The sequence below is a fragment of the Sceloporus occidentalis genome, unplaced genomic scaffold (genome assembly GCF_023333645.1).
Source record: "Sceloporus occidentalis isolate IW3139 unplaced genomic scaffold, rSceOcc1.0.p SCAF_2, whole genome shotgun sequence".
In the NCBI taxonomy this organism is placed as follows: Eukaryota; Metazoa; Chordata; class Lepidosauria; order Squamata; family Phrynosomatidae; genus Sceloporus; species Sceloporus occidentalis.
In genome coordinates, this window is record NW_028316982.1 from 259,048,388 (window position 1) to 259,069,256 (window position 20,869).

A 20,869-nucleotide genomic window follows, 5' to 3' on the forward strand; every position below is an offset into this window, starting at 1 on the left:
CAAAGAGAGGGAAGCATATAATCAAGAAAAATAACTGCGGGAAAAGATAACTTATTTTAATTACCTTCAGAATTATACAGGGATTTGCTCTGGTGTACATTATAATCCCATTGCTTTGCAGAGTCCGCAGACGCAGAGCCAGCTTGAATTCTTCCTTCTTGCTATTTTCAGAAACCCGGTATTTGATGTAACTATTCCCAGCAAAGCTAAGGGAAGTGTGTCCTGAAATAACCATTTGGAGAACAGACATAGGCTTTTATTTTTTCATTCTGAACTAAAAGGCAGGAGATTATTCTGCTGCTTGCCAAAAAAAAAAAAAAAAGTTAATTAAGGAAGATGAATGGTTAACAAGGATGATATAGAAGACTCTTTTAAAAAAACCAAGCACATCGTCAACTTATTAAAACCCTGTCTTGGTTGTATGTGCTCTTTACCCTATGGGAAATTAATTCACTAATGGGAGGGGGGAGCAATGTTTTTCCTTGATAGCAATTATTACTATGCATAAAATGAGACTGAATTACTTGTAGTAAGCAAACCTGATAACAAAAAACTTTTTTATTCATTAGTTATCAGTTCTGCATACAAGAGACTGTGTCTATACAATATGTGGCCCACCAACCCAAATATAGACCAGCAGCAGAGGTGTCATTCTGGGGAGCAGAGGTAAAGGAAGGCAATGTCCCCCCAAAAAACTTTTGCCCCCCCCCCTTGAAATTTTCTTTCAGTCCTCAAATTTCCAGCATTGCAATAATTTAATGCTTCAGTTGAGCATTCAGGAATAGAGTTTAGGCATCCAAAGACAAGAGGCAGACAAAATTATCGGAGCACTGTGAACGCAGCAAATATAGGGGCTGAACAAGTAGATCAGGATAGCTTCCAGTAAGAAGACTCTTGTCATGGTCTCTGACATGGAAATGGGGTGCCTGCCTACCTGGCTAGGTGCCCCTTTTCCACGCCAGATGCTGTGATGCAGCTCTTCTCAGTAGAGATGACAGCAGAGGAAACTAAGGGATGCACAAAACTATCCAGTTTGCTGGATGTTGCCACCGATTTTGGGGACAAACTCAGCATCAAACAGGGTCATTTTGACCTGCACTAAGGTTCCTTTCAAATGGATTGGACCAAGACCATCGAAACAATGTCCGGTCTGCCCAACTGCAACCTAGGAGTACTGGCTTGCATCCTTTGAAAAGGACAACGCAAGACCAGGGGGAGCATGGGACTTTGGACCCATGTGGGCAGCCCCTCAGAGTGCTGTGAAGAGTTACCACGGTTTCACTCTCTGCAAAACTAGAAATAAAATAAATACAATGCTGGAATTGAGGGAATTCTTACTTTGCAGCCCAGTTCTGAAGCTAGCTAAAGTATTCTCTTTTGTCTTTTTACTGGCTGATATAGGGGCAAAACAGATGGGCAGGAAAAAGTGGCTTGAAGCTGCCTTTTCTGAAGCCACATTTAAACCCCATCAACCGCACCGCCGGCTCCCAAGGCAGCTGGAGTGCTCATGTCATGACCACATGATATGGCTTCAAGCCAGAAAGAAGTGGAAAAAAGCTGCTTCTTTTTGAAATGGCTTTTATATCCATAAGGTGTCTACAGGGCACTTTCCTGCTGGCTTCAATGCATGTATTATCTAAACGCCACACCTTGAAGTCAGCTTGAAAGCACTTCTTTTTGCCTGTCTGTTTAGCCCCATAAATAACTAAATTAGTTCTAATCTGAATGCCAGTATGATACAGTAGTTTAGAGTATGGCTTGGAAGATCCAGGTTTTAGTCCCCACTGAGAAATGAAACGCACAGGGCAACTTTACTTTCATGACTTACTCTCAGCCTGACCTACCTCACAGGGTAGTTGTAAGGACAGTGCAGGGAAGAAGAGACTTGTCCACACTAACTTTAGATTGGAAAATGGAAAAAAAAAGGGATATGTAATAAATAAATAGTGTTTGTACTGTTCTCTGTTTGACCCAACAATGCTATATGGGAAAGTCATAGAAGTATCTTCCTAAATTTCAGTGTTCAGCTGGAGTCTCCCACTCCTTTTAGGCATCTTGTGAAAAGCAGATATTAGGCATCCACTTAGGCCTAGGAGACTTTAGAAAAAAAGAAGCTAACAGAGATCTAAAAGTACTACAGTTTTATGATAACCAGGGGCCCTTTCAGTATACACAGTTATAGCAGTATGATTCCACTTTAGCTGCCCTGGCTTCATTATAGAGAAGTAATTATTTCCATTGGCGGGTTACAGACCACCATAAAGGACGTCCTTAGGACGTCCCATTTTGAAAAAGGGGCGTCTTTTCCAGATGCCCCTTACCCTATCATGGACAGAGTCCGTGACAAATGGCGGCAGCCGTTCCACACGGCCACCGCCATTTTGACGTAGCGGACACTCTGCGTCCGCACATCGCGCGGTGGAAGTGACGCCATGAGTGCGCCCTTTGGCACTTGCGGCGCCTCTTCCGGGGCCTGAGAAGGAGCGCGATTTCCGCGCTCTTTCTCTGCAGCGTCCGGGAGCCGCGCCGTTTAAAGGCTGCGGTTCCCGGATGCTGCAAGCGGAGGCGGAGCCAGACCGCCGCTTCTCTGCAGTCTGTAACTCACCTAATTTTCTTCCTAAAGGAAACAACGAGAAAGTCTTTGAAAACCATAGTTCTAGTTTGCAGTTCAGGATTTATTCTGTGCCTGTGGTTGTTCTGTACAGAAAACAGCATTTTTCATGCAGAAAATAATATCTGCATAGAAATATAGTTTTCTGCACAGAAAATGCTGTTTACTATGCAAATCACTGATGTTTAAATTCTATGCAGAGTAATTTATTTCGTTCCATTCCATTTCATTTCTATGCCCCAGGAAATAATATTTATCTACAGAAATATAGAAGATGTTTCCTGCACAGAAAAATGCTGTTTTCTGTGCAAAATAAAGAAATGTGAATTTTGCACAGAAGCCTCAAATTGCAAAGATTCTTGTCAGTTCAGGATTCCTCTTATCAGGGTTTCTCTGAACTTGAGAAACATATTTTTCAATTTTTCAGTTTTTTGAAGTTTTTTGAACATTTCTCCCCATCCCTACTGCATTCAATGGAACCCAGGGCTTTGTAGACTGGTGAAGCACATGAGCTTTCTGGCTGTGAATTGTCAGCCAGAGAATTCTCTCTACACTGCAAATCGCAGAATTCCAAAGGATGCTGCTATGGTAGTTAAAACAAAATCATAAAGCTATAATTGTGAGAAAGGGCCCCTTAACAAAATAGTCATGGTGACAGAGCAAAACTTATACCTGAGCACTCTCCAAGCTTCCCAGGAGGGCATTGGCAGATGAAAGGCCTTCGGTTGATTTCGTAGCCAACGCATTGCATATCTCCTGGACAGGGTTTATCTGTGCATGGATCACTCGAACCTGGACACAATCCTCCTGTAGGTCATGTGGAAGAAAAAGAAAGATTTCCAATTTATTTGTTGCATGCAGTAAAATCTTCCTACAAGCTGTAGGGCAGTGGTAAATTTTGAAATGCAGGTTTCAGTATGACTGTCCTCCCTTTCCCTAAAGGAAGTCCAAAAGTGCAGGTGGCTGTGTTGATATATGGAACATAACAAACACCAATTTTTTAGTATTCAGTTCCACCAAGAGCAGGTATTTTGTAATTAATAGTTTACTGATGTCCAAGACACTCTGAAATGCTTTAAGTTACAATAGGGATAGCTAATAACAATATAGGCGGGATACAAACCGCCGCTTTGCGGCGTTCCCCCGCCGGTGCCATTTGCTCTGTGCGGGAGCTGCAGCAGCCAAACCGCGCGGCTCCATTTCGGAGCTTCTTTCCGCGGCGCACTGATGACGTCGCGAAGCGCCAAGGGCACATTCGTGACGTCATTAGCGCCGCGACATGTCTGGACGCTATGCGTCCAGTACGTAAAGATGGCGGCGCCCATGTGGAAAGGGCGCTGCCATCTTGTACGTATTGTATACGTACTAGGGTTAGGGGGTGCGGAAGCACCGCCCCTTCCTAACCCTAGTACGTATACAATACGTATTATATGGCGGTTTGTATCCCACCACTGTGTTACTAGAAAAATCCATTTTACCTTCAGTTATTGTGGGGACATCAGCTCAACTGAGAGGGAATAGAAGAATTTGGGTTGTGGAAGTGGCAGATGATGTCTTAGGCTGTGTCCGCACTGCAGAAATAATCCAGTCTGACACCACTTTTACTGCCATGGCTCAATGCTATGGAATTCTGGGAACCATAGTTTTGTGACACATTTAGCCTTTTCTGTCAGAGTGCCATGACAAACTACCATTCCCAGGATTCCATAGATCGAGCCATGGCAGTTGCAGTGTGTCAAACTGGATTATTTCTGCAGTGTGGATGAAGCCATAGTCAACAAAAAGTCCATTGGCAACTACTCTGTGGATCCTGTCTCCATTACACTAGTGATGAGGAAAAAGATAAAGTTTTTTTTAATGCTTGTGGCCTTTAAACAAGACAAAATCATCTTTTGTTGTTTGGAGGGTGGGTGAGCTTATTTATTTATTGTTTCAACTCCCAAGTGACAATTACAAGTTGCCCCCACTGTAAAAAAATGAACTAGGAAATGCTACAGTTTAAGGTAACACATTTGTGTTGTTTCAAAAAGAGATCATTGCTCTCTCCTGTTTTTTTTTTTTAATTAATTACTCATTAGTAAGTTGTTATGCCCTTCAAGTCATTTCTGACTTATGGCAACCCTGTGGCAAACCTATATTTGTCTAGCCCACAGTCACCCAGTGGGTTTCATGATCGAGCTGGGAACTGACCACTGGTATCCAGAGTTGCAGTCCAACAGTCAAACCACTATGCCACACTGGTTCTCATTCATTAGTAATACTGATTTCAAACTGGAAATGTCAATTGAAAAGACTAAAGAGTGGTCACTACTCCCAAAATAAAAAGCAAAAGCAATGAATAAACTTATCCATTACTTGATAACACTGTTATACGACAAGATGTGACGACATTGTTCCTTCTTATTTTTTTGAAAAAGCGACAAGTAGCATGGTTACTTTTAGCAAGTTAGTTCGAAGACCTGTGAAAAAGGCTCTCTCCCCACCACTGTGACCATTTGTCTAATGTTATATTTGCTGTTGTCAACCGCCCAGATTGGTTCGCCAATAATAATAATAATTATTATTATTATTATCTCAAAAAGCTGATTAGTCCTAAAGGAGGACCTCTGAAGAAAATTTGAAATGAAGGGCAAATGTTAATACATAGTATTTGAATGTCTGTCCTGGAGTAGCCCATAAATGTTTGACTCTTATGATGAAGAAGCGAATGGCTAGGGTATGCATAACGCTGTAATCCGTATATTTTAATTTGTATCTTTCAAAGAAGGTACCCATATAAGTGTACTCCAAGGGTTTTATAGTACTGTATTTTAACCGTTGGTTTTATGTGTTTTCTTTTTCATTGTTTGTATTTTAATATGCTGTACCCAGCCACGAGCATTGAGGAGAGGCGTGAATAAATAAATAAATAAATAAATAAATAAATAATAATAATTAAACCAAGGTTAAGAAATTGTGAGTGCCTATGTGGTTACATTCGCCCCACTTCTGAGGCACTCTTCCTCTTCCATCTTCTTATTTCTAGGTAAATCCCTCCATTTTTGAAGAAGAGAGATGTGTTTGCTGCCAAAAACCACATACATATCCTTCAAAATTACTTCTATCTAGGGCAGGAGGAGACACAGTGCACCCTGCCAGACACCCACAGACTGCAAATCCCACTTTTGTGGCTCCCAGTGCCCTCCACCAGTTGCCCATGGCACCTCAACTCCCAATTTATTTTAAAAAATATTCAGTGTGATTTTGTGGCAATTTTTGCCCCCAAGCAATGCAGAATCCCCCCCTCAATATGTGATAATATATAAAATACCCCACCAAATCTCCCCAAGCACCCCAGAACTCTGTACAGTTGGCCCTCCACATTTGTGGCTTTGACTTTTGCAGCTTTATTTGCAGCTTTGATTAATATGTTCTCTCTAGGAATCTCTAGATCCTCCAGAGCAACTTTGCCAAAAGTTGGCCATAGATTTGTGTTGGAGAACCTAGAATTTCCTAGAGAAAAGACTTCTCTAGGCATTTGTAGGTCCTCCGGCATGATTCTATGATCATCTTCTGACAGATGTTGACAACAGAGTTGCACTGGAGGACCTGGAGATTCCTAGAGAGATGTTCCCTTACGTAAAAAGAATTAGTGTTTGTTTGTTTGTTTGTTTTTGTTGCAGTTTTTCTACATTCATGGGGGTCCTTCACCCCTAAACTCAATGAATGTGGTGGGACCACTGCACTGTAGAGGGATCAATTACCTGTTTTCCTCCTGTTTCCTCCTCAAATAGAAACAGGAACTGAAACATCATGGCTTATAGCCATTTTGAGAGTGACTGTGGATGAAAACAGAAGTATTTGGGTTTGGTATATGTGTATGAGCCAGTGTGGGGTAGTGGTTTGAGGCTTGGATTACAGCTCTGGAGACCATGCTTCAATTCCTAAGAAACCCACTGGGTGACTTTGGGTAAGTCACACTCCCTCAGTCTCACAGGATGGCAATGGCAAACTCCCTCTAACAAAACATGCCAAGAAAACCCCCTTATAGTCACCATAAGTTGGAAACGACTTAAAGGCACACAACAACAACAACAACAACAACAACAACAACTGTGTGTCTGTGTGTGGTCTGAAGGAAGTTCATGGGGGAGGAACTAGTCCCTTGTCCACACATGTTTGCTCACCCCGATCTAGAGGACCATTTGTAATTTTGATTTAAAACACACACACACACACACAACTGGAACAGTTTTTTTTAACAATCTTTTGTGAGACATTTTTGGCAGTCCATGTGGCTCCAAAGCATCCTAGGAGCATAAAAATTGCTCCCTGGATCCAACATAATTGCTCACCTCCTGAGTCCCTGGTGGGCCATCATATATGGATTCAACAGGATGAGTCACAATTTGGGACAAACAAAATGTTTTTGGGCACTGGTGGCCAACATGCTGCCTCTGGACTACATGTCCCCAGACTATTTTTGTTGATCGCAGATCTACCCAGCTGCAATTTTAGAACAATTATTTTGGGGAAAGCAAACTGAATTGCATACCCACATGTGCGATGCTCCTGTCAGGCAACATATGCTGCCTCCTCTCAGTGACAATGTTCTACTTAGTGCTATACTTACAGACTTTTCATGGTACACAAGTAGTGCATCATGGTTCCACTTGAATTGCCATGGCCACAATCTATGGAAATCTGGCATTTGAGCTTTAGAGAGGGATCCTAAGACTTCTCAGCCAGAGAGCTCTAGTGTGTCACCAAACTACAAATACCAGAGGCTGAAGCCACAGCAGTTAAAATAGAATCACAGTACCATAATTGTGTGCATGGAGTGTGTCTTTTATTTGTTAAAACAACAACACCACACTAGTTAATTTCTGCTCATTTCTTGGTTTAAAAACCAAAACATGAAAAATATAAGCTGGGACAAAGCCTGCAGCGTGAGTGGAGAGGTGTCGATAATCCTACTGAAGATGCTTACCCCATTTTAAAGAAACTACAATAAGGTATAGAGATTATATTTTGGTTTTTGAGCATAAATAATGAAATGATGATGATATAGAAATTCTAATGAAAATAGCATATGGATGTTATTACATGTGAGAACAACACCAAAATGAACATGACAGCTTTGATAGGAAGGCTCTGCACATAGAGAGCCCAGGCTCTTGGTGCACACTGTGAGCTGCTATTGGAAAAAGTGAAAAATCTCATGTGGTAACATCACGACATGGGCTAAATTGCACTGTCTAGAAAGACTTGATAAATGGCTGCCACTCTGGGAGTGTTTCTTCCTATACATGCATCCCACCGATAAATACGTGAATTTACACTGACATGATTAAATCAATGGCAGTGATATGCAGTTCTGCTCATTTGGGCATAGTCTCAGGTGTCAGACTAATTCTAACAGATTTTGTCCATGAAAAGACCTCACAGCATCTGACAGAGCCATGAAAACATACAGCATCAAGCCCACTGGCTTTTAAGAAACTGAAATCTAGAAGAAATGAATGCATGTGAGGGCCAACATCTAAGTCATGCTACTTACTCCATGTGGGGTGCCAAATAAGTGCAGATTTAGGGTGCAAATTTGGGAATACAGGAAGATGAAACTTTGGAGGACAAAAGAAATAGTGGAAAGACAAATGAGCAACAAATTGCAGATTTAGTATGTTAATGGTACATAGACATACACACTTTGGTTGGACAGTCTATCAGTTTGGAAGGAATGACTCCTCCTGAAATAATATATCAATCCATTCCAGAGCTTTTCAGAAACCTATTTGTGTCTGACATTAAAAAGTAATACAGGCTCGATATAGACGGCTTGAAAGGGGCTGGTCTCTGCTGCCCCTTTCCACACCAGATTGGGGCCAGGGCAGCCTCACCAGCAGCCTCTGTGGCTCAAATCCGGCACTTTTCCAGGGCATGGAGAAGCAGCAAAATGCTGCTTCCCCATGGCCTGGCAAAAGGATGTCCTTGGGGCTGCATATCCCCAGACACCCCGACAGGTTCAGCCATATGAGAAAGGGCCCCCCCGGCCCTTTTTTCCCTGGCTTTGTTCCCATGGCAATCTAGTTGCCGTGGGAATGAAGCGCACGCCCAAAAGAAGCTCTGTTTTGGAGCTCTTTTCTGAGCCACAGATAGGGTGCCGCAAGGCCCCTCCAGTGGCACAGTGATGTCACTCACGTGCTGGTCTGTGTGGAGGCGGTGAATGTGTAATGCCATCTTCCTAATGGCACCGTCCATACGAACTAGGGCTGGAGAGTGTGCGGTTGCTGCGCACTCCCCAGCCCTAATTTTGGCCCAAGGACAGCGTTTCCGCGCCGTCTGTATCAGGCCACAGCGGGCAGTAAGAAGGGGCAGGAACATTTTAGTAGTAGCATCCAGACTGTGGAAATCCCTCCCACAAGAGATTATACAGTGTGCCTGCATCATATGTCATACAAAAAGGCAATCCAGAATAAGTAAATACAGTGCGCCCTTGTTTTATGCAGGGGATCCAATCTGTCCCCCCCCCCCCCCCGCATAAAAGAAATTGTGTGTATGCTTGTGCTCCTGGTGGTGTGGTAGTACGGCGGAGGGCGCACACCACGGGCGCATGCACCATTTTTCCTTTTGGTGTGCGGCACCGCTTTTCCCAGCGCTGCTAGGGCTCAAGCATATGCACAATTTTTTACGCGGGGGGCGGAACGGATCTCCTGCGGATTGCCTTTTAGGTAGAATATGACAGATGGTTAAGATATTGTTATTCTTCCAAGCTTTTCATGAATTTCAATCTTGCCTGTTTGGATCTATATGATTTTGGATTGTTCAAGCCTTCTTTCTTTCAATTTTTAATTGTAATAGTACCTTTTTTAAAAAATCTGCAGTTTTATTAATCAGTTTTATTGCTACTGGTGTTGTTGTGTGTCTTCGAGTCATTTCCAACTTATGGTGATCCTATCATGGGGGGTTTTCTTGGCAAGTTCCTTCATTGCCATCCTCTGAGGCTGAAGGTGTGTCACTTGGTGTGACAAAGTCACCCAGTGAGTTTCTATGGCCAAGCGGGGATTTGAACCCTACTCCCCAAAGACATTGCCCCATGTTCCAACCACTATACCATACTGTCTCCCGCATTTATCAGGTACAAATCTTTAATAGATCAAAAATATTTTTAATTGATAAATCTAACTGATTAATCAACAAAGTGTTGCAACTACACATACAGATAATATATTTACGTGTGCATAACCTCTGTATGTGATGTATGTAAGCAGTGCGCACATGACATGTTGAACCAAAAAATCAAAGGCATCCTTATTATTAGTCTTGCAAAATCAGTATTCTGCGGCCACGTTACATTATTTACTCAGCTCCTGAGTCTTATTTGCTCTGTTTAAAGGGTGCACTGCTCTACTACTATAAGGGCAAACACCCTCTGCAGTTATCACACACTGTTAGTCCCTAATGCACTCCAGTACAAGATAAACATGGTCTTGCTCAAAGTGTAGTTCAAATTACTTTGCATCACAGGTCCTCTCCTGGAAACAGAAAAATTACTACTGTACGTTTCGAAGTGGACACAGTCTGCCTACAAATATAGCAGTGACTGTAAATGCCTTCGCTAGATGTACAGTGCAGCGCAGTCAATTTAATCTTTCAGAGCATTCCCCTCGCTTTGTCAAATATTTGTTCACTAGGGCCTGGAGGAATAAAACAACTCTCCTTGCTGCCTTGCCATTGCTGTGCAAAATGATGCGTGGAAATTCTTATGAACAATTTATAGCACTGGGTACAATAATGGGAATATACAGCAGGGCTGGAAAACCTTATACTTGCATTGGCTTTACATTTTTAGTGGTATTCACAGCGTCTCCATATTGCTGATCACTTGCTAGTATAATTTATTATAACACCATAGCATAAGATTCTGGCCAGCAACTACTTTTGCCAGACAACAGGTCCAAGATGGGAAAGGGGCAAGCTGCTTCCACTCCTGTGGCCAATATATGTCAGGATCCCCACCCCCCTTTATTGAGTTTCTCAGAATCTCACCAGCATTTTTTCCAAGTTCCATAACGGATCATAAATCTTCCCACACTACTTGTATAGAAATCCATGTGTATTTTGGTAGACTCTTTTTCTAATGTATATTTGTTCTTAATTGCCCTAGAGTTGATCTCGACCCTGTGGATTTGACACCTCCAAGACCCTCAGTCCTCCCCTACTCTGCTTAATTCCTGCAAACCCATACCTGTGACCTCCTTAATAGAGTACATCCATTTGGCAGGTGGCCTTCCTCTCTTCCTCCCTCCACTTTTCCCAGCATTATTGTCTTTTTCAATGATTGCATGATGTATATGCTTTCACATATTTTTCTTAATCTGTGCATATTCTCCTAGTGATTAAAGCAAGGTTGCATACATTGTTTCAAACATTCACACATCTTTACATGCATTTATTTTGAAAAATACAGAATCTGTATACTGAGATATGGTGCTGGAGAAGAGTGCTGAGGATACTATGGACTGCAAAACAAAACAAAACAAAAAACCCCAAACAAATGGGTCCTTGAGCAGATTATCCAGAAATCTCTCTGGAAGATAAGATGATCAAACTGAGGCTGTCATACTTTGCCACATCATGAGAAGGAAGGATTCATTAGAAAAGACAACAGTGCCATGAAAGGTAAAGGATAGTAGAAAGAGAGGAAGACTGCACGCCAGATGGATAGACTCAATCAAGGAGGTCACAGGTCTGAAGTTACAAAAACTAAACACAGCAGTGGAGGACAGGGAATCTTAGAGATGTCTCATCCACAGGTTCGCCATGAGTAGGGTCAGACTCAAGGGCACTTAACACCACCCCCACCAACAGTGAGGTAAATGGCAGTAACTCAGGAGACTATGGCCAGCATCCTGTACTACATGAGTAAGTCATCTTATGCATGTTGGGTAAATAATTTACCCCACTGCAGTGAATGTGTTCTGTTGCAGAAGCAGAGTTGTGCATACAGAAACACTGCATGTTCCAACTGTACAATGTAGATTAATATTGTGCATTACAATTGCAAAATGTGCAGTAGCACACAGACATTGACATGTATTACACAACATTACTATTTTGCACAAGGGTTGCATAGTGCTGATGTAGCATACCTCTGCATGAGCAGGTGCTAGATTTCAGCCCATATCTGGTACAGGGGATTTTATTTATTTATTTAAACTATTTCTATATTATCTCTTAGCCCACAAGAGCTCTGAAGGTGATGAACAAATAAAAACCAATTAAAGCAACATAAAGAAAAAATACTTTAGAAACACATTCCAATACTTCTTAAAAACTCCTAAAAGCAGTCCAAAACCAACCCTAGGACCCAGTTTTGAAATAGTTAAAACAGCAGTCTCAAACACTGAATGTCAGCAAAAACAGCACTGTTTTGACTGCCTTCTGGCAGCTTGAAGGAGACAGTGCCAGCTTAAGTTGCTTGGGTATGTAATTTGTCAAGGCACAGCTAGAGAGAGAGCATTACGTTTTGTTACTCACCAACCTAACATCACAAGGTGTTGGGACACACAACAGGACCACCTCTGAAGATCTAATTTCTGGCAGGTTCATATGAAAGGAGGTGGTCTTTCAGATATCTTGGCCCTACGTCTTTTAGGGCTTTGTAGTTCAATGCCAGAATCAAATCAGAAGCCAGTACAGTTCTTGCAGAACCAGTGTTACATGGTTTCTAAAATGTACATCTGACACTGGTCTGGCCACTGCATTTTGCACTAGCTACAGCTTCCAAACAGTTTTCAAGGCAGCCCATGTATAGGACATTATAGTAGTCCAATCAACAGGTGACTAAGGCATGAACCACTGTGGCCAGATATGCTTTCCTCAAGAAAAGATACAGCTGGTGCACCAGCCAAAAATGAGCAAAGGTGGTTCTGGCCACCACAGCAACCTGGCTTTCCAGGAGCAGCGCTGGGTCCAAGAGCGCCCACAAGCAACAAACCTGATTAGAGGAAGAGCATCCCCATCTAGAATAGGCTGTGGCATCAATCCCAGGTTTTCTTACTGTCCACCAGCACTTTCTTGTCTGGATTAATCCTCAGTCTGTTCATCCACATCCAGTCCTTTACTGGCTCCAGACAACAATTTAGTGCTACCGCAGCCCCCTTGGCATCACATGAAAAGGAATGATAGAGCTAGGGACCATCAGCCTATTGATGATATCCAACTTCAAAGCTCCAGATGACCTCTCCCAATAGCTTCATGTAGATGCTGAAAAGTATAGGGGACCTTTGTGTAACCCCATAGGCTAATAATAACCAGAAGGCTGAACAGTACCCCAGCACCACCCTTTGGGAATATACAGCCAAGAAAGACCAGACCCACTGCAAAGCAATGCCCCCAAATTCCCAATCAACCAATCTATGGCAGGGGTGGGGAACCTATGACTTTCCAAGTTCAGATGAATTACATTCTCCTCACCACCAGCTAAGCTGAAGGAAATTTTAGCCAGGCTCATGAGAGATTGGTTGTAGCTCTTCCCCTTATTGTGAGGCTGCATGTCCCATTAACCTTAACCTGTGCTTGGTCACGTGCACCCTGAGTCTTTCCCTACTTTTGCTCTAGCCAGCTACTCAGGTGCTTCATTGCCCTGAGGTTCTCAGAAAACCAAGGAGCCTGTGCTTTGCACCCAAGTAAAGAATGCTTAGAAGCAACTATGCCAATTGGCCAGGTCACTCCCCTATTCCACAGATCAGCCAGGGGAACAACAGTATCATCAGCTCAAGCAGTTAGAAAATCCCCAGAGTATTCAAGAATCCTTTTGAACTCATTAGCCTCTGGGCGAAGACATTTTAACAGGTCAACCACTCCTACAAACTTTAGGAGGCTCAGATAATTTAAACCCAATCAGGCCTTGATCTGTCTAGGATAACAAGGTTGTTTCAACCCACTTTTGCCCCCTCAGATCACCATCATCCTGATCAGCAAAAACCAGATCAGGAGTGTAGCATGCTACATGTGTGTAAGGCCAGATATTAAGACAGGCCCATGGTTGACATGGAAGCCATGAAATCAAGTGGGCCCTGATAAGTCCGTTTCAGCATGGATGTTAAAATCCCCAAATAAGTTTTGGACAGACTGACAGCACTTCTGATATCACCTCCAGCAGCTCTGGAATGAAGACAGTTGGGCAGCAGGGTGGACTGCACACTGCCTTATTGCCAGGTGTACACACTCAGACCTTGGAGAGTGTCAGACAGGGTATCTCAGTAGAGGTATGGACTCACAATAGATCACAACAGAATAGTAGTTCTCAAACTTTTTATCCTTTACAACTATATGTGGATGTCGTACACCTCCCCACCCCACACACACACTTTATGCAGTACATGAATTACACATAAAAAAAAGTTTAGGAAGAGGAAGAGGAGGAGGGATCAAGTCTCACATCCACCTTGAACAACTCTTGTGCCTCATTGTTTGAGAACTACTGCAACAGTGGATTGTCACATAACCAGAGAAGAAACTGATGAAGACTCTTCCTCTGTTTTTAACAGCAACTGGGCCTGCCAAAATTAGTGCTAAATCTTTTCACACCTCAATTATTTCTTTCTCCAGACACTGCATCATCTACCCAGCTATTCCACATCTCCTCTCCCTCTGTTCTGCTCTTTTCTTTTCAATATCATCAATAACTATAGTTTTAAAACCATGGTTTCTGTTCCCAGAGTGGAGAGTAAATCCTTGTTTTCATTATTTTATTTTCACAGACACACACACACGCACACACTAAAAAGAATTATGGGGAATTTGGCAGCAATTTAGTTACAAAATACAGAACAACTGAAACAGGATCTTTAGATGTTTCTATCTGATCCTGTGTACTTTTAGCATATCTCCTACTTGCTGTGTAGTAGGAATACAAATCTGTATGCACAGGATATTTGTTCTTAGAACACAATTAAATTTTATGTCCTGTCAGGTGATAATTTTCAACAAGCCTCTCTGTGGCTGACAGAAAGACAAGTCACTTGGGCAAAAAAGCCGCAAGACTTATGAATATCCATAAGCTTTGTGGGACGACAGCCCTGCTGAGATTTTGGAACAATGCACCACATGTTTCTACCACCTTTTAACCTCCAGTGAAATCTTTTGGCACCAAGCAATAAAATCAATAGGTAGCCCTGTAATCAATCTTTGCTACATCTCAGCTGATTCAGACTCAAGGCAGAACTAGTTCCTCAGAAAGTCCAGAGGCAAGTGGGAAGAAGCCAGAAGTACTGGTGATCCAGCAAGTCAAACACAGCCCAACAGCCACTGGCTGAGATGTCCCAGGAGCCTGACAGATGCCATGTTTTTGCAGGCTTAGCCAAACAGAGGAAGCAGGGAGGTCATCAACTTCTCGCCTCGATCTGCACTCATGGCTGGCGAGCTGTGTTCATCATGATGAATAATAAAGTGAGAAGGATGGAAAAGAATTTAGACAGTTTAGGAATTAGCATGTTTTTCCAATGAATTTCTTCAGTGAACAGTTAGTTTTCGCAGCAACAACCTGGCATGGAGGTGACTGGCTTGTAAAGGCTATGACTGTTTTTCACTTCTTTACAGAAGAACAAGAATGGGTATTTTCCAGTAATTTATCCCTGTGTTGCAGGTGTTGAGTTGGTTTGCACAATGGGAGGAAGGGGAAACAGAGAGATAGTCTATGTGTGTGTTGTATATGAGAAAGAGATATCATAACTAGGGAAGAAAGAGAAAATCTATAGACAAGAGGCTCAGGTTAGAAAGGGACATTCCAGGGAATGGAGAGAGGAAGGGGTACCCACTGTTACTTGAATGAGAGAGAGATTGGATAAGTGTGCATTATTCAGTAGCGCTATAATAACAGCAATGGTAACTACATAGTAACGAGTAATTCAGCAAGCTACTTTTATGGACTGCAAAAGCAGTAATAATCTATGAAATGACCATAGACCAATGAATAAATGGCTAATTCATTATAAAAGTACTTGTCCACAAGCTCTGGATAAAGATGCAAGGTGGAAAAATGAAATGAACAGATATAGGATGGGTGACACCTGGCTGAATGAAACTACATGTGAAAGGGATCTGGGAGTCCAAGTAGACCACAAACTGAACATGAGTCAACAGTGTGATGTGGCAGCTAACAAGGCCAATGTGATTTTAGGCTGCATCAATAGAAGTATAGTGTTTAGATCAAAGGAAGTAATAGTGCCACTCTATTCTTCTCTGGTCAGGCCTCACCTGGAATATTGTGTCCAGTTCTGGGCACCACAATTTAAAAAGGATGTTGAGAAATTGGAGCATGTCCAAAGGAGGGCGACTAAAATGAATCATAGAATCATAGAATCATAGAGTTGGAAGAGACCGCAAGGGCCATCCAGTCCAACCCCCTGCCATGCAGGAAATCCAGATCAAAGCATCCCCAACAGATGGCCATCCAGCCTCCGTTTGAAGACCTCCAAGGAGGGAGACTCCACTACACTCCTAGGAAGTGTGTTCCACTGTCGAACAGCCCTTACTGTCAGGAAATTCCTCCTAATGTTGAGGTGGAATCTCTTTTCCTGCAGCTTGCATCCATTGCTCCGGGTCCTAGTCTCTGGAGCAGCAGAAAACAAGCTTGCTCCCTCCTCAATATGACATCCCTTCAAATATTTAAACAGGGCTATCATATCACCTCTTAACCTTCTTTTCTCCAGGCTAAACATCCCCAGCTCCTTTAGGCGTTCCTCATAGGGCAAGGTTTCCAGACCCTTCACCATTTTAGTGGCCCTCCTTTGGACACGCTCCAGTTTCTCAATGTCCTTTTTGAATTGTGGTGCCCAGAACTGGACACAATATTCCAGGTGGGGCTTGACCAGAGCAGAATACAGTGGCACTATTACTTCCCTTGATCTAGACACTATACTTTTATTGATGCAGCCTAGAATTGCATTGGCCTTTTTAGCTGCCGCATCACACTGTTGACTCATATTCAACTTATGGTCTACTTGGACTCCTAGATCTCTTTCACATGTACTTTCATTCAGCAATGTGTCTCCCATCCTATATCTGTACATTTCATTTTTCTGACCTAAGTGCAGTACCTTACATTTCTCTGTGTTGAATTTCATTTTGTTAGCTTTGGCCCAGCTTTCTAGTCTATTCAGATCATTTTGAATGTTGGTCCTGTCCTCTGGAGTATTAACTATTCCTCCTAATTTGGTGTCATCTGCAAATTTGATAAGTGTGCTCCCAATTCTGTCATCCAGGTCATTGATAAAGATGTTGAATAACACTGGGCCCAGGACAGAGCCCTGTGGGACCCCACTGGTCACTTCTCTCCAGGATGAAAAGGAGCCATTGTTGAGCACCCTTTGGGTTCGGCCGGTCAACCAATTACAGATCCATTTAACAGTTCCTTTGTCTAGCCCACATTTTACAAGCTTGTTTGCAAGAATATCATGGGAAACCTTGTCAAAGGCCTTACTGAAATCAAGATATACTATATCCACAGCATTCTCTTCATCTACCAAACTAGTAATTTTATCAAAGAAAGAGATCAGATTTGTCTGGCATGACTTGTTTCTCTGAAACCCATGTTGACTTTTTGTGATTATGGCATTGCTTTCTAGATGTTCACAGACTCTCTGTTTAATGATCTGCTCTAGAATCTTTCCTGGTATTGATGTCAGACTGACTGGATGATAATTGTTGGGATCCTCTTTTTTCCCCTTTCTGAAGATGGGGACGTTTGCCCTCCTCCAATCTGCTGGGACTTCTCCTGTTCTCCAGGAGTTTTCAAAGATTATTGCCAATGGCTCCGATATCACATTTGCCAGTTCTTTTAATACTCTTGGATGTAGTTCATCTGGTCCTGGAGACTTATATTCATTTAGATTAACAAGGTATTCCTCTACTATCTCTTTACTTATTCTGTGCTGAAATTCCCCTGTTCTGTCCTCTGCTCCATTATCTTCAGGTTGAGCACCCTTTGCCTTTTCTGAGAAGACTAAGGCAAAGAAGGTGTTGAGTAATTCTGCCTTTTCTCTGTCTTCTGTTAGCATTTTGCCATCTTCTCCACGCAGTGGCCTTATCGTTTTCTTCTTCTTCCTTTTGCTGCGGACATATCCAAAAAAGCCCTTTTTGTTGTTCTTAACCTCTCTAGCAAGCCTGAGTTCATTCTGCGCTTTAGCTTTTCTGACTTTACCCCTACACATGCCTGCTATTTCTTTGAATTCCTTTTTCGTGATTTCCCCCTTTTTCCATTTCTTATACATGTTCTGTTTCAAACTTAGCTCGGTTGAAAGTTCCTTAGTCATCCATCCTGGTTTCTTGAGACACCTCCCATTTTTCTTTCTCACTGGAACTGTTTGAAATTGTGCCTTCAGTATCTCTCTTTTGAGAAACTCCCATCCGGTCTGAACTCCCTTCTCTTTTAGTATTTCTGACCATGGAATCGCCCTCAATACTTCTCTAAGTTTACTGAAATCTGCTCTCCTAAAGTCTAGAATGCGTGTTTGACTATGCCTGGCTTCTCCTCTCCATTGTATAACAAACTCCAGGAGAACATGGTCACTTCCACCTAAGGATCCCACCACTTGCACCCCATTAACCAAGTCATCCTTGTTGGTTAGGATCAGATCCAAAATAGCTGACCCCCTTGTTGCCTCTTCCACCTTTTGGACCATGAAATAGTCTTCCAGGCAAGTGAGGAATTTGCCAGACCTTGAGGATTTTGCTGAGTCTGACTTCCAGCAAATATCAGGATAGTTGAAGTCACCCATCACTACTACATCTCTCCTTTCTGAGTGTGTGGTCATCTGTTCTAGAAAGGCATCATCCAATTCCTCAGTCTGACTTGGGGGTCTGTAGTAGACTCCCACCATAACATCCTTGTTGTTTCCCTCCCCTTTGATTCTTATCCAGATGCTCTCCACCAGGCTTCCATGATTGATGTCCTGGATCTCTTCACTGGTGTAAATATCTCTGACATATAGTGCTATTCCTCCTCCTTTCCTGTTTGGCCTATTTCTCTTTAAAAGGTTATACCCCTCTATTTCCACATTCCAATCATGAGACTCGTCCCACCAGGTTTCAATGATGCCTATTATATCATATTTGCTTTGCTGTACTAGGAGTTCAAGTTCATCTTGCTTATTTCCCATGCTCTGTGCATTAGTGTAGAGGCATCGCAGACCACGGGTCCCATTTACTTTTTGCTTGTGCAAGTTTATTTGCCTCCCACTGTTGGATCCTTGCACTTTTTTTCTTGTTTCCTCTATGTCTGTTTGACTATTTTCTCCAGCCCTTTCGCCTTCCTTAATAGTGTCTCCCTTCCCCACGGAACTCAGTTTAAAGCCCTCCTGATCAAGTTCTTGAGACTGTTGGCAAAAACATTTCTTCCAACCACAGCCCATGATCAAAGAATCCAAATTGTTCTTGGCGGCACCATCTGCGAAGCCAGTTGTTCACATCCGCTATTTTCCTCTCTCTTCCTGGACCGTGCCCTTCAACTGGCAGAAGAGACGAGATGACAACCTGTACATCCATTCCTTTCAGCTTCCTACCAAGCGCCTCGTAATCCCTTTTGATGTTCTGCAGGCTGTGTCTTGCAGTATCATTGGTTCCCACGTGGACCAAGAGGAAGGGGTATTGGTCAGTAGGCTTGACCAGTCTTGTCAGCCTCTCTGTCACATCACGGTATTAGCTATTCCTCCTAATTTGGTGTCATCTGCAAATTTGATAAGTATTCCCCAAATTTTTTCCTCCAAGTCATTGATAAAGATGTTGAACAGTACTGGGCCCAGGACAGAGCCCTGTGGGACCCCACTGGTCACTTCTCTCCAGGATGAAAAGGTGCCATTGTTGAGCACCCTTTGGGTTCGTCTGGTCAACCAGTTACAAATCCACTTAACAGTTGCCTTGTCTAGCCCACATTTTACAAGCTTGTTTGCAAGAATGTCATGGGGAACTTTGTCAAAGGACTAACTGAAATCAAGATATACTATATCCACAGCATTCCCTTCATCTACCAAGATGGTAATTTTATCAAAGAAAGAGATTAGATTTGTCTGGCATGACTTGTTTCTCTGAAACCCATGTTGACTTTTTGTGATTATGGCATTGCCTTCTAGATGTTCACTGGAAACCATGCCCTATGAGGAATGACTTAGGGAGCTGGGGATGTTTAGCCTGGAGAAGAGAAAGTTAAGAGGTGATATGATAGCCCTGTTAAAATACTTGAAGGGATGTCACATTGAGGAGGGAGCAAGTTTGTTTTCTGCTGCTCCAGAGACTAGGACCCGGAGCAATGGATGCAAGCTCCAGGAAAAGAAATTCCACCTCAATATTAGGAGGAACTTCCTGACAGTAAGGGCTGTTCGACAGTGGAACACACTCCCTTGGAGTGTAATGGAGTCTCCTTCCTTGGAGGTCTTTAAACAGAGGCTGGATGGCTATCTGTCGGGGATGCTTTGATTTAGATTTCCTGCACGGCAGAATGGGGTTGGACTGGATGGCCCTTGTGGTCTCTTCCAACTCTATGATTCTGTGATTCAGAAATTTCCAAAGCCTGTTGTAGGTTCACACAAAGAGATTATGTAAAGTGAGAGAACCTTTTAGCACACACAATAAATATGGGTACATCAGTGAGCTTTGCTTTCTCCTATAATCAAATTATTCAACACCTCAATGTCTTCCTCTCCTGGATATAATGAAAATTCCACATTTTTATAAATTCTTCAAAAATGAAAGGAAATAAAATTCTCTCCAATTTGCACCATCCAACTTCACTATGCATGGAATGGATCATGGTGTACTTGCTGAGACATGGAGAGGCACTGTGGGGGAGTAACTGGTATGAATCTAGAAGTATTCACATTCACTTGACCATGAAGCTTACGGTGATCCTGGTTCTGTTACCATTTCTCAGCCTCTCCAACCTCACAAGATTACTGTGAAGATGAATTGGAGGAGGGAATAATGTACCTCAGCTATTCAAGAATGCAATAAATAAATTCCACGGAGAAAGCATGTGTGTCCTTGTTCAGCATTTCCAACATAAATTGTGTCGCACATAAGATTTCACAACTAATATGTGATTACACAAATGCTTACCACTTTCGGAAGTAGAGATGTGTAATTATGTTTGTACAGTGTGCCTGCATCCTACGCGAGCATGCTTTATGCGGCTTTCAGCATACACTGAAAGCCACGCAGGGAGGAAGGGGCGGTGCGTCCCATAGGGACAAATGGGGTGCATGCCCATGGCACACACAT

The 20,869-nt window shown here is 42.7% G+C and overlaps 1 protein-coding gene across 8 annotated transcripts in view; it reads right to left on the bottom strand.

The window, feature by feature from the left end:
- The window catches only part of FAT3 (FAT atypical cadherin 3), a 631,203-nt gene that overhangs the window by 49,306 nt on the left and 561,028 nt on the right, over nucleotides 1–20,869 (bottom strand). For all 8 annotated transcript variants that reach the window (XM_089512860.1, XM_089512858.1, XM_089512859.1 and 5 more), the window contains 2 exons: nucleotides 3,284–3,418; nucleotides 65–222 (listed from right to left, as the gene is read on the bottom strand). In XM_089512860.1, the coding sequence (XP_089368986.1) occupies nucleotides 65–222; nucleotides 3,284–3,418 (293 nt within the window). The remainder of the gene's footprint in view (nucleotides 1–64; nucleotides 223–3,283; nucleotides 3,419–20,869) is intronic.